Below are 15,014 nucleotides of genomic sequence, written 5' to 3'. Positions count from 1 at the left end.
AAAGACCAGCTGCTGAAATACATAACAAAAGACAGCGATCACCTCTCGGATTAATAATAATTTAACAGAAGTATGTTGCTCACCACCATGCAAAGAACATTCTCGTTTCAACACCAAATTTGGCTAATGAAACTGCCTAGGAGTTCGCACTTCTAAGTTTGCCTGAATAAAATTTTGAAAGTGCTCCAATAATTCCATGTTCGCATGATGTTCATCACCCATCCACGCAAGTACCAGCTTGGAATCCGATTCTTTCATTAATTTTTTAGAATTTACACACAGTGTTGCTGCAACAATTTCGGTACATGTTTTACCGTGCCATTAGCTCAGCACAATTGTACTTTTGTATGCTGAGAGATTTTCTAAATCTGGAGTTAATCACCACAAGGTGATTAATCTTTGGCTATAAATACGGCCCACATTTCCCTCATTTTGCCACACACAACACCAGATATATTCTCATATTTCATATATCATTTAGTACTCTTTTGTCTAGCTAAGGAAAAAATGATTCTCGGAGGTGTGCTCAATGAGCTTACTGGGAAGAAGAAATCCCAAACGATTAAAGGCACTGTTGTTTTAATGAAGAAAAATGTTTTGGACTTCAACGCCATCGGTTCATCTGCGGTTGATAATGTTCTTGAGTTGGTAGGCCAACAGGTCACTCTGCAGCTCGTCAGTGCACAGAATGCTGACCCTGGTGCGTTTCTTTTTCAACTTTTTGTGTTAATTTCTCTTTCTTCTTTCGCCTTTTGTTAAAATTCATTCAAGAAAGTGAAAATAAATTGTATCTGAATTTTAAAGCTTTCCGAGAACTGACCTGCCCGACGTCCAAACCTGCAAGCCAACTTCACACCTGTTTGGACTAAGATTGTATTGTTAGTTCTTAATTTCTATGTTTGCTATTTTACGAATTACTTAAAAAAGCCATGCTTTGGCATTAACTTAATGCTCCTTGCATGTAGCAAATGAAAATGGAGGAAAGCTTGGGAAGCTAGCAGCTTTGGAGAGCTGGAACCTTACATTTACTCCTCCAATAGCTGGTGAAACCCAATATAAGGTTTCCTTTGAGTGGGATGAGCAGTTTGGAGCTCCTGGAGCTATCATCATACGAAATAATCATGCTGCTGAATTCTACCTAAAGACTATTACTCTTGAAGACGTTCCAGGCCAAGGTCGAACCCACTTTGTCTGTAACTCTTGGATTTACCCTGATAGACAATATAAAAAACCTAGAGTTTTCTTCGCGAACAAAGTAAGCAACATTTATTATGAAGATCATGTTATTTTTTAAAATAATTCTATATGTGTTGAGTTATAGTATTAATTAACTTTTTCTTTTTTTAATTTGTAGACATACCTTCCGCATGAAACGCCAGCACCGTTGCGTAAGTACAGAGAAGAAGAGCTAAAAGTCTTGAGAGGAGACGGGAAAGGACAACTGAAATCAGGGGATCGTGTATATGACTATGCTGTCTACAATGATTTGGGGAATCCTGATCTCAGCTCAAAACTCGTTCGCCCTATACTGGGAGGGTCTGCTGAGTATCCTTATCCGCGAAGAGGAAGAACAGGTCGACCACCATCAAGATCAGGTAAGACCTGGTTAATTGCATACATTCAAGATAAATTGGAGTTGTGTTGATGATTATTAATTAATTCTCATTATTTATGTAGATCCCAACACTGAGAGCAGGGTGTATATACCGGGTCTTTTTAGCACTTACGTCCCTAGAGATGAGCAATTTGGTCACCTGAAGTTGACAGACTTTATTGCTTATAATCTGAAAGCCCTGGTTACCAACGTCATCCCTGCATTTGAAGCGTTTGTTAACTTTACGCCAAATGAGTTCGACTCCTTTAAGGAAGTAGATAACCTCTACTTCAATGGAATTCAACTTCCTACTGAAGCTCTCAATAAACTTACAAGTAACATCCCCTTGCCAATGATCAAGGAAATGTTTCGGATGGATGGACAGCAACTTCTAAAATTTCCAGTGCCTCAATCGATTGAAGGTATAAAAAACAAATGTTAGAATATTGCTAAATAGAGAGCTCAAAATCTATGACTATATATTTTTTTCCTACTGCATTCATTCTAATATTTTATCGACTCGGGGGGAGCAGATAGGAATAAGCCTACTGCATGGAGGACAGATGAAGAATTTGCTAGAGAAATGCTTGCTGGAGTGAACCCTCTTCTCATTCAACTTCTCAAAGTAAGCTTAAACCACAACATGGTCTCTTTATCTCCCATGTTTGTCAAGACAGCTCATATCGCAAGGAAATCAGACAACATAAATCATTGAAATTTACTTACTAAAAACCAATTTTCTTTCTTTCTATTCTGCTATCTTTTTAGTGATTGGATTTTAAATGAGATAGATACATGGTTTTATGATTAACGACAGGAATTCCCTCCAACTAGCAAGCTAGATCCTCAACTGTATGGTAACCAAAACAGCTCTATAACCAAAAAAGACATAGAGTATAACTTAGACGGGCTCAGTGTAGAAGAGGTAACATTCTTTTGCTTAATTTATTAAAGTTATCTCTAAAGAACTTTAGTTATGCTATCAACTTTCTAACTTGGAAGGGCATTTTGGTTGCATCAGGCATTGAGGAGCAATAAGTTATTTATATTGGATCATCATGATACAGTGATACCCTACCTCAGGGGGATAAACAATACCTCAGCAAAGACTTATGCATCAAGGACACTACTACTCTTGAGAGGCGACAACACGTTAAAGCCAGTGGCAATTGAATTGAGCTTGCCGCATCCAACAGGGGATAAATTTGGTGTTGTTAGCAAGGTGTATACTCCTGTGGCACATGGTGTTGAGGGTTCTATTTGGCAATTTGCTAAAGCTTTTGTAGCTATCAACGATTGTACTCATCATCAGTTGATAAGCCATTGGTAAAAACCTGTCAATATAGGCTTAGATTGTTTTTTATATATCAGAAAATTAGTAATCAGTTTGTAGTTAATTTGTGTCTTTGACTAATTTGGTCTCTGTAGGTTGAACACTCATGCAGTTTTAGAGCCATTCGTGATTGCAACAAACAGGCAGCTGAGTGTGGTTCATCCAATTTATAAGCTTCTCCACCCTCACTTTCGTGACACCATGACTATTAATGCATTGGCCAGGGAACTTCTTGTGAATGCAGGTGGAGTAATAGAGACGACATTTTGCCCGGGAAAATATTCCATGGAGATGTCATCAGAAATATATAAGAGTTGGAATTTCTTGGAACAAGCACTCCCCAATGATCTCAAGAAAAGGTAATCACAGTCTTAGTGACAAATGAATTGAATCCTCTCTCTATATATAATATGCTTTAATGGAAATGACATCGACTGTCTTCTATTTTCTATATATATTCAGAGGAATTGCAGTTGATGATGCAAATTCCCTACATGGTCTTCGACTACTGATAGAAGACTATCCATATGCTGTTGATGGGTTGAAAATCTGGTTTGCCATTGAAAAATGGGTGAGAGACTATTGCTCCTTCTACTATAAGACGAATGAAATGGTTCAACAGGACCCTGAGGTTCAAGCCTGGTGGAAGGAACTCCGAGAGGTGGGTCATGGTGACAAGAAAGATGAGCCATGGTGGCCTAAAATGCAAACTCGTGAAGAGCTGATAGAATCTTGCACCATTATCATATGGATTGCTTCTGCTCTCCATGCAGCTGTCAACTTCGGACAATTCGCCTATGCAGGCTACTCCCCAAACCGTCCAACACTAAGCCGCAGGCTCATGCCTGAGAAAGGCACTCCTGAATATGCTGAACTTGAGAAAAACCCCGAGAAGGTTTTCTTCAGAACAATTACTTCGCAGCTACAAACCTTCATTGGCATGTCTGTGGTAGAAGTTCTGTCAAAGCACGCATCAGATGAGGTGTATCTTGGTCAACGAGCCTCCCCTAACTGGACGGCAGATGCAATATCATTGGCAGCTTTTGAGGCTTTCCATAAGAGACTTGCTGAAATTGAAGAAGAAATCATAAGGATGAACAAGGACAAGAAATTGAAGAATCGTGTTGGTCCTGTCAATGTGCCATACACTTTGCTCTACCCAACTGGTGAAGTTGGAATCTGTGGCAAGGGAATTCCTAATAGCATCTCGATCTAAGTGAAGTTAAGGGCATCATTGTATACTAAATAAGTGTAGCTTCAGCTGAGCCTCCTCTGTTTTATTTCTTGTGTTTGGCTCCAGGGATGCCCTCTCTTTAATCGTCTTTAGTTCAATAAAATCTTTTCTTGGCTCAGCCAATGAAAAAAATGTGAGGTACCTGTGTTTGGGATCGTATTATTATCTTTTATGCTTGTTGCTCTTATCATCAGATCTCATTCCAAAATCACAAGGCAAATTGATTTCAATTCAACGGGATTGACAACCATGTATATATGCAAAGCTAATTGATTTTTCTCTCAAAACATAAACAAATACTCACTTAATACTAGCAACTTTGGTTTAAATTTTTGAAAATCATGTGATTTAGTCCTTAAAAATTATTAAATACTATAATACGATCTAAATCATTCACTATTAACAACTTGGGCTAGTTTTTTGTTACAAAAATCGATTCCCATGCACCCTAGCTATGTTTTATTCTAATCATTCTTTACCATTAATATTCGCTACATATGACAATATAATAAATATTACATTTACTGCTTCATAAACTATAAAAAAGCAAAGCAGAAAATTGGAAGAAAGAGATAGATCACTGATTCATATACTGATCATCCTAGTCATCCTAGCAGAAAACTAATGTGGCTTAATTTCCATAACGAAGAGTCGCAATGCACATGCATGATGCATCACGATCAAGGCCCTTTTTCCTCTTCCAGGATTTGCGCAATTCTTCGTTTTGGGCAAAAGATAACAAAAATAGTGTCTGTGTCCTGAGGTGATTAACCTCTCTATAAATGAAGCTATCGTGTCCTTATTTTAGTTAATCACAACATGCATGGGGCTCAGGATACGAAGTTTTAACTGACAAAAGAAGAACAAAACCAAAGGAAATGCCACAAATGTGTTCATCATTGGTTGCATGCGGTTGTATACATGGCATACCTAAAGCATAGATTACGAATGCTTTAAGATTCTTTTATTGGAGATCTATAAGTATATACCCAAACATTTCTCTCATCTTGGCACATTGAAATCCAACACCAGGTATAGCATTCCTCGTTTTCTCTCTAGCAAAGGAAAATAAAAAAGATATGTTCATCGGAGGAGTGATCAATGCTGCTAGCAATGTTGTCGATGATCTTACCGGGCAGAAGAAACCCGAGAAGATCAGAGGCGCTGTTGTTTTAACGAGGAGGAATGTTTTGGACTTTAACGACTTCAATTCGACTGCAGTTGATAGAAAGCTTTCTTCAGAACAATTACTTCACAGCTACAAACCTTCATTAGCATGTCCGTGGTAAAAGTTCTGTCAAGGCACGCATCAGATGAGGGGTGTAGCATTTAAATGTACTACGTGCACATATCATGTAACTTTGTATATTATTTGTGAATAGTTAATAAATATTCAATTAATTAATTTTAAATATTATTTTGATATTTTTTAATTAAATAATTAAAAAATTTTGAGATAGAATATAATTTTAAATTTAATTTATTTAAATTAAAATTAAAATTATCTATCTATTATATTTAAATTTAATTTGTTTAAATTTAAAAATAATATCTTATTTCTATATCCCTAGCACGTCTATAAATAATGAATAGATGTATTGATTTTTTGCACAACCAAGAGTGAACTTGTTGTGTAAATTTAAAAAACTACTCTTTTTTCTCTTCATTCTTAAGGCACCATTAAAAGTTAAAGGGTTTTGAAACGTATAATTTCTTATGGAGAACTCTAGTATCCGCTCTATAATAATGAGAGCAAAGAGATCATTTTGTGTACGAAAGAGGATTTGTAAGGCAAGTTGTTTCTATGAGAAAGTGAGAGGAATATTTATTTAAAAAAGTAAGCCCACCTCCCAACAATGTCATCAAAGTAGGTTTTGACTTGCTTTCATCATCTTAATTGTAGATGCTCCATAACAATGAGAGCAAAGAGATCACTGTATATACGAAGGAAGATTGTAAGGCAAACTTTTTTCGATCAAAAAGGGAGTGAAATATTTATCTGAAAAGGTAGGCCCACCTCTTAATAGTGGTATCAAAGCAACTTTTGACTTGCTTTTATCTTTTTAATTTGTGTATATTTTGAAAGCATATTTTGGTCATGATTTATTTAATATAATTGAATAAGTAAAAAAAAAACAGTTGAGATAAGATATAAATATAAATTTAATTTGTTTAAATTTAAATAAGAATTATCTATCAATTATATTTAAATTTAATTTGTTTAAATTTAAATAAAGATTAATTACATTTAAATTTAATTTGTTTAAATTTAAAAGTAATATCCTATCTCTATATCCCTAACACGTATATAAATAGTGAACAGACGTATTAGTTTTTTACACACAACCAAGAGTGAACGTTAGAAAAATAAAAAACTCTTTTCTCTTCATTCTTGAGACACCATTAAAGGTCAGAAGGTTTTGAAACATATAATTCCTTATGAACGACTTTAGTAACTGCTCCTTGACAACAAGAGTGAAGAAATCATTGTATACATGAATGAGGATTTGTAAGACAAGCTTTTTTGATCAAAAAGGAGTAGAATATTTATTTTAAAAGGTAGGCCCACCTCCCAACAAGGTGTATCTTGGACAACAAACCCCGAACTGGACAACAGACTCAATACCAGTAGTAGCTTTAGAGGCTTTTCATAAGAGACTTGCTCAAATTGAAGAAGAAATCATAAGGATGAACAAGGACAAGAAACTGAAGCATCGTGTTGGTTCTGTCAATGAACCATACATTTTGCTCTATCCAAGTGGTGAAGTTGGACTTTTTGGCAAGGGAAATCCTAATAGCATCTCAACCTAAGTGAAGTTTAGGGCATCATTATACTAAATAAGTTTTGTTGTTATTGCAACACATCCTATTGCCCTAATGTTAGTTTGATGTTATTGCTTTCCTGTTATTTTGTTTATGATCTTGTGTTGGGGTTTTCATCTGTCAGCAAAGTCAGGGTAAGGATGTTTTAATCGAGGCTTTTCTATTCTGTTTCTTGCGTTTTGCTTTATGTTTCTTTAGATAGCCCTCTTTGTAATCTTCATGAGTTTAATAAAATCTTTTCTTAACTTGAGCTAATGAAAAAAAAAATCTGGGGTTAAATTCAGATAATCAGTAAAAAAAAAAAAATTCAAGCTTTTGTTGCACATTTATGCAAGACTAAGTTAATAAGGCCTCCCTTACTCCCAAAAAGTTTTATGAAAAAGGTAAAAGTAGAGGAAGATCATACTCAATGTAGTACTCTTTAGGTTACTCGTGAATGTGTGTGTGTATGTATGTGTGTGTGTGTATATATATATATATATATATGGGCAAATTCAATGTGCAACACACATGACGGTCGACTTGTTATTGATAATTAGGGCGAAATTTTAGGAGAAATTTGTGGTAGTAATTAAGTAGGTCTTAACACTACCAAGAGGAGTCACTATCATGTTGTAAAGTCTTGGAAATTAATTCCATTGCATATGTCATGCAAAAGTTAGACATCTAACTAAAAAACTTATGAAGACATTAATTGATTGTTTGAAAATATGCAAAAAACCAATCACTTTTATTAAATATATACCATTTATCTAGTCATCTTGATATCTTGATTTCTCCTTACACCTATGAAAAATTGAATTCAACAATTATTCGAGTCATGGACTTATACATATGGACAGATTGAATGTGCAACACACTTGACTACCGACTAATAATTAATGAGGAGAAAATTTTTTTAGCGTATTTGCTTGAAATTGAGCTGGCCTCCTTCACACTACCAAGAGAAGTCACTCTCAATTGTCAGTCTTGAACCCCAATTTCATATGCCATACAAAAGTTAGAAATTCTCCATGCCATGCAAAAATTATCCTCCCTTCCACACTGATCAGAATTTTTTTTGAAAGATAAAAATATTATTACTCATAATTTCTCACAAAAGAGAATAACAAAAAGCAAGGTTCCAGTAGTACTTGCAGAGAAACATGAAAGTCTTCAGGATCAAGAGTGGGAGACTTTATGACCCAAAACAAAATAAAAAGCAAAATTCCTAACCTTCTAAATACAACATCATATCTGACAGTTAACCCACAACATTGATCAGGAATGGGAGGGGCTCCCACTATCTTTTGACCATTGCTGCACTAAGAGGAAAACGTAATGGATTAATTTCGATCACACTGCTAGAAAATGGTCAGAGAACACATGCATCACGTGGCTCTTTGCCATTTCCTTGAAAATGTCCCAAGCTAGTCCCCAAGCATCTCATCTAAATTGGGTTTTTTGATTCACAGTTGCACACAGGTTGATAGTTACACAGAGGTTGATCCAATCCTGTCTTTCTTTCAGAAATATGTTTATCTTTTGTTGCGTTACTTAATTTATGATAAATAGAAAGAGGATCCAATATTTTATGTGAACATTGAACATTTTTTATGAGGTAATCCAATCGTCTATTTGGTTACAATGAGTTTAAATAAATATAAAAGAAAAATCTTAAAGATAATTGATTATGATTGAAATGATAAAATAGCAAATGGAGTGGTGATAAAGAAAAAGAGATCCACAATAGAAATCTTTGGGTAATAAATGCTCGAAATGCTGAAGAGAAACATCCCCATCGTCCTCATGTAAACAGTATTGGGTTACTTTTGTTTTTTTTTCTTATAATTAAAGAAAGAGAAATTTGAACTCTATTCTTGAAGTAAAGAGATTATGCACCAACCAATAAGTTAAATGTTCATATATTAATGTAAGGTTACTTTTGTTCTTTATTAAATGATTCACAAACAACACATATAGGTTTTCCCCAATCTGTTGCTATCTCTTCGCTATCTTGCTTGATAGATATATAACGATTGCTATCTCTTCACTGTCTTGATAAATATATAACTTTTGCCTCTTTATTTGAAAAAATTTATATATTTGATTATAGAACTTAATTATTTATGATTTATCTTTCCAAAAAACAAAACTTTGTTACATTATTTATGGACAGAAAAAAGAGTTATCCAAAAAAATAAACTTTAGAAAAATAAAACTAAAAGTGGTCCAATTCCAATTTTGATTTTCTTTTATATCCCAAAAAATGTGGTGGGTGATGCAATACTCCTGCTCATTTTCATTGTGTTTTGGTGATGAGGCATATACGGTGTTATGTCTTTCGTTGGTGATTATTTATGTCCTATCCGAATGTCACAGCCCTTATGTTTTATATGCAAAGAATGTATTCTAATATATTGTAATGTGTTTTATTTTTTTTAAGACGTTTTGTTTTAAGTGCTTTTCTTTTCAATTATATATATAGGGTGTGCTGAATTATGATTGACACGTAATGAATAATCATTAATGAATAATCAATATTTTGGTAGCCAATAAACCTTAAATAATGGGTGCTCTATCACTTCTTTGCTGGTAAAATTTAAAATCCACTAAAAATACTAGTGAAAAACTACATAGAGGTGTCTCATCGCAATATAATTTACTTGATGAATAAAAATTAATCGATGAGTTCCTTCCATGGCATATGATTTACAATCAATCTTAAAAGAATTCATGTTATAAGTTTCGAATTCAAAATTGAAAACAAAATTATGAGATTTTATGAGATGAGAGGGACAAGATAAACTCTCGTCGAGCATGATTTTTCGAATCTCATAGTATGCAGTGATGGATTTAATATTTTGTATGAGAAGTGATTAAAGAGTAATCATAAGAATAATCTTATTATATATCTCAAGTTTTATATATAATAATGAAGAAAATTAAAAATTGAGAGATGGTGACCGTCACTATCTTGGTTCCGTTGATGATTATATGTGCATTTTTTTTAAGAAAAAACACGTAAACTTTTTAATTGAAAAAAATGAAAACAATATACCTTGGCTTATAGACCAATCTTTCTCTATAAATACCCCACACTTCTTCTTTACAAAACCAACAACCCCTCGAATACAACATTCATGCACTTTTCATATCATCCTTCATATTGGTTGCCCTAGCCAAAGAACCAAAAGATGAATTTTGGAATTGGCCCAATGGCATTGAACAACCCTGTCAAGCGGAAGAAGATTCAAGGCTATGTTGTTGTAGTGAAGAAGAACCTTTTGGGCACATCGAAATCCAACACCAGATATAGCATTCCTCGTTTTCTCTCTAGCAAAGGAAAATAAAAAAGATATGTTAATCGGAGGAGTGATCAATGCTGCTAGCAATGTTGTCGATGATCTTACCGGGCAAAAGAAACCCGAGAAGATCAGAGGCACTGTTGTTTTAACAAAGAGGAATGTTTTGGACTTCAACGACTTCAATTCGACTGCAGTTGATAGAAGGCTTTCTTTAGAACAATTACTTCACAGCTACAAACCTTCATTGGCATGTCCGTGGTAGAAGTTCTATCAAGGCACGCATCAGATGAGGGGCGTTGCATTTAAATGTAGTGCATGCACATATCATGTGACTTTGTTTATTATTTGCGAATAATTAATAAATATTCAATTAATTAATTTTAAATATTATTTTGATATTTTTAATTAAATAATTAAAAAAACATTTGAGATAGAATATAAATTTAAATTTAAGTAAAAATTATCTATCTATTATATTTAAATTTAATTTGTTTAAATTTAAATAAGGATTAATTATGTTTAAATTTAATTTGTTTAAATTTAAAAATAATATCTTATTTCCATATCCCTAGCACGTCTATAAATAGTGAATAGATGTAGTGATTTTTTACACAACCAAGAGTGAACTTGTTGTGTAAGTTAGAAAAACTACTGTTTTTTCTCTTCATTCTTGAAGCACCATTAAAAGCCAAAGGGTTTTGAAACATATAATTCCTTATGGAGGACTCTAATATCCGCTCTATAATAATGAGAGCAAAGAGATCATTTTGTGTACGAAGGAAGATTTGTAAGACAAGTTTTTTCTATAAAAAAGTGAGAGGAATATTTATCTAAAAAAATAAGCCCATCTCCCAACAATGTTATCAAAGTAGGTTTTGGCTTGCTTTCATCATCTTAATTGTAGATGCTCCATAATAATGAGAGCGAAGAGATTATTATATATACGAAAGAAGATTGTAAGACAAACTTCTTTCGATAAAAAAGAGAGTAAAATATTTATCTGAAAATGTAAGCGCACCTCCTAATAGTGATATCAGAGTAAGTTTTGACTTGCTTTCATCCTTTTAATTTTTGTATATTTTGAAAGCATATTTTGGTCATGATTTATTTAATGTAATTGAATAGGTAAATAAAAACGGTTGAGATAGGATATAAATTTAAATTTAATTTGTTTAAATGTAAATAAAAATTATCTATCCATTATATTTAAATTTAAATAAAGATTAATTACATTTAAATTTAAAAGTAATATCCTATCTTTATATCCCTAACACATATATAAATAGTGAATAGACATATTGGTTTTTTACACACAACCAAGAGTGAACGTGAGTTGTTTGTAAGTTAGAAAAATCAAAAACTCTTTTATCTTTTTTTCTCTTCAGTCTTAGATGCTATCAAAGGTTTTTGGAACTTATAATTTCTTGTGGAGGACTTTAGTAACCGCTCCCTAACAATGAGAGCGAAGAGATCATTATATGCATGAATGAGGATTTATAAGGCAAGCTTTGTTAATCGAAAAGGGAGTGGAATATTTATTTTAAAAGGCAGGCCCACCTCCCAACAAGGTATATCTTAGACAACAAACCCGGAACTGGACAACAGACTCAATACTAGTAGTAGCTTTTGAGGCTTTTCATAAGAGACTTGCTCAAATTGAAGAAGAAATCGTAAGGATGAACAAGGACAAGAAACTGAAGAATCATGTTGGTTCTGTCAATGAACCATACACTTTGCTCTATCCAAGTGGTGAAGTTGGACTTTTTAGCAAGGGAATTCTTAATAGCATCTCAATTTAAGTGAAGTTTAGGCCATCATTATACTAAATAAGTTTTGTTTTTATTGCAACACATCCTATTGCCCTAATGTTAGTTTGATGTTATTGCTTTCCTGTTATTGTGTTTATGGTCTTGTGTTGGGGTTTTCCATCTCTTAGCACAGTCAGGGTAAGGATGTTTTAATTGAGGCTCTTCTATTCTGTTTCTTGCGTTTTACTCTATGTTTCTTTAGATAGCCCTCTTTGTAATCTTCATGAGTTTAATAAAATCTTTTCTTAACTTGAGCTAATGAAAAAAAAAATCTGGGGTTAAATTCAGATAATCAGTAAAAAGAAAAACAATTTCAAGCTTTTGTTGCATATTTATGCAAGACTAAGTTAACTAGGCCTTCCTTACTCCCAAAAAGTTTTACAAAAAAGGTAGAAGTAGAGGAAGATCATACTCAATGTAGTACTCTTTAAGTTACTCGTGAATGTGTGTGTGTGTGTGTATATATATATGGGCAAATTCAATGTGCAACACACATGACGGTCGACTTGTTATTGATTATTAGGGTGAAATTTTAGGAGAAATTTGTGGTAGTAATTAAGTAGGTCTTAACACTACCAAGAGGAGTCACTATCATGTTGTAAAGTCTTGGAAATTAATTCCATTGCATATGTCATGCAAAAGTTAGACATCTAACTAAAAAACTTATGAAGACATTAATTGATTTTTTTGAAAATATGCAAAAAACCAATCACTTTTATTAAATATATACCATTTATCTAGGCATCTTGATATCTTGATTTCTCCTTACACCTATGAAAAATTGAATTCAACAATTATTCGAGACATGGACTGATACATATGGACAGATTGAATGTGCAACACACTTGACTACCGACTAAAAATTAATGAGGAGAAAATTTTTTTGGCGTATTTGCTTGAAATTGAGCTGGCCTCCTTCACACTACCAAGAGAAGTCACTCTCAATTGTCAGTCTTGAACCCCAATTTCATATGCCATACAAAAGTTAGAAATTCTCCATGTCATGCAAAAATTATTCTCCCTTCCACACGGATCAGGATTTTTTTTTTTTTGAAAGATAAAAATATTATTATTCATAATTTCTCACAAAAGTGAATAACGAAAAGCAAGGTTCCAGTAGGTCTTGCAGAGAAATGCGAAAGTCTTCAGGATCAAGAGTGGAAGACTTTATGACCCAAAACAAAATAAAAGCAAAATTCCTAACCTTCTAAATACAACAACATATCTGACAGTTAACCCACAACATTGATCAAGAATGGGAGGGGCTCCCACTATCTCTTGACCGTTGCTGCACTAAGAGGAAAAAGTAATGGACTAATTTCGATCACACTGCTAGAAAATGGTCAGAGAACACATGCATCACGTGGCTCTTTGCCATATCCTCGAAAATGTCCCAAGCTGGTCCCCAAGCATCTCATCTAAATTGGGGTTTTTGATTCACAGTTACACACAGGTTGATCCAATCCTGTCTTTCTTTCATAAATATGTTTATCTTTTGTTGTGTTATTTAATTTATGATAAATAAAAAAAGGATCCAATATTTTATGTGAACACTGAACAATTTTTCATATAACTTAATTTATGATAGATATGAGGTAAGCCAATCGTCTTTTTGGTTAGAATGAGTTTAAGTAAATATAAAAGAAAAATCTTAAAGATAATTGATTATGACGGAAATGATAAAATAACAAATGGTGTGGTGATAAAAAGAGATCCACAATAAAAATCTTCTGATAATAAATGCTAAAAAATGTGAAGAGAATCATCTATATCGGCCTCACCTAAATAGCGTCGGCTTATTTATGTTTTTCTTTCTTATAATTGGAGGAAGAGAATTCAAACTCTACTTTTTCGGTAAAGAAAGTATGTACCAATCAATAAATTAAATATTTGAGTATTAGTGTTGGGTTACTTTTGTTCTTTATTAAATGATTCACAAACAACACATATAAATTTGCCCAATCTATTGCTATCTCTTTGCTGTCTTGATAGATCTATAACTTTTGCCTTTATTTGAAAAATTTTATATCTTTGGTTATATAACTTAATTACGAATTTATAATAAACAAATAACAATCCGATATTTTGTTATGGTTTTTTAGACAAATTTCTGGTTTATTTTGATTTAGTATTAGAATTTTTTTTTTTAAAAAAAAAGAATATTTTTATTTTTCCAATGTCAGAATATCGTACCAAATCTTTAATGTGTATGGCAAAAGACTTTCATTGACATAAGAAAATGCCTGTATCGCTCAGCACTACACAATAACATATTGGCAGCATGACAGATTTATTCTTTTGATTTAACCAAAAAAATAACAGTCCAACATTTTAAATTAACACTAATTTAGTAGTAATACAATTTATGACATGATTTTCATTTTTAATATTTCATGTCTTTCACTGTGTAACTTAATTACAATAAAGAAAATAGGAGAAAATTGAATATTTTACCCTTTTGCAACATGAATTTTTTTGGGTGCATTTTTGCTCTAATTTTTTTAGTAATAAATACTGAAAAATATTGGAATCCAAATTGGTCCCAAACTTCTTCATTTGAGGGGTTATTGACAAAAACTTCTCAGGGCATTTACTTTTTTGTTTTTATATATGCATTGCCTCTCCTCTGTCTTTAACTCTTTATGTATGTTGTGTAACCTATAATTATATATATATATATATATATATATATATATATATATATATATATATATATAACAGACAAAAATAAAGTGGTCCAGCATTTTATGTGAACACAAACACAAAATTTATGATTTATCTTTCCAAAAAACAAAACTTTGTTGCATTATTTGTGGACAGAGAAAACAGTTATCCAAAAAAATAAACTTTAGAAAAATAAAACTAAAAGTGGTCCAATTGCAATTTTGATTTTTTTTTATATCCAAAAAAATATGGTGGGTAATGCAATACTTCT

General features: G+C 32.9%; 1 protein-coding gene across 1 annotated transcript; it reads left to right on the top strand.

The window, feature by feature from the left end:
• The first annotated feature begins 443 nt into the window (after window positions 1-443).
• On the top strand, window positions 444-4,293 carry LOC18600368 (putative linoleate 9S-lipoxygenase 5). Its single transcript, XM_018120795.2, has 9 exons — window positions 444-700; window positions 966-1,255; window positions 1,355-1,595; window positions 1,678-2,016; window positions 2,128-2,219; window positions 2,412-2,519; window positions 2,616-2,920; window positions 3,023-3,286; window positions 3,390-4,293. The coding sequence occupies exons 1-9, from the start codon at window positions 508-510 to the stop codon at window positions 4,141-4,143; spliced, it is 2,586 nt and encodes an 861-aa protein (XP_017976284.2). The 5' UTR covers window positions 444-507; the 3' UTR covers window positions 4,144-4,293.
• Window positions 4,294-15,014: the final 10,721 nt, after the last annotated feature.

This window comes from Theobroma cacao, chromosome 5 (assembly GCF_053813885.1).
Source record: "Theobroma cacao isolate CCN51 chromosome 5, ASM5381388v1, whole genome shotgun sequence".
Classification (NCBI taxonomy): Eukaryota; Viridiplantae; Streptophyta; class Magnoliopsida; order Malvales; family Malvaceae; genus Theobroma; species Theobroma cacao.
Note: the sequence above shows the minus strand (reverse complement) of the source record. Positions and strands in the feature narration are given on the sequence as shown.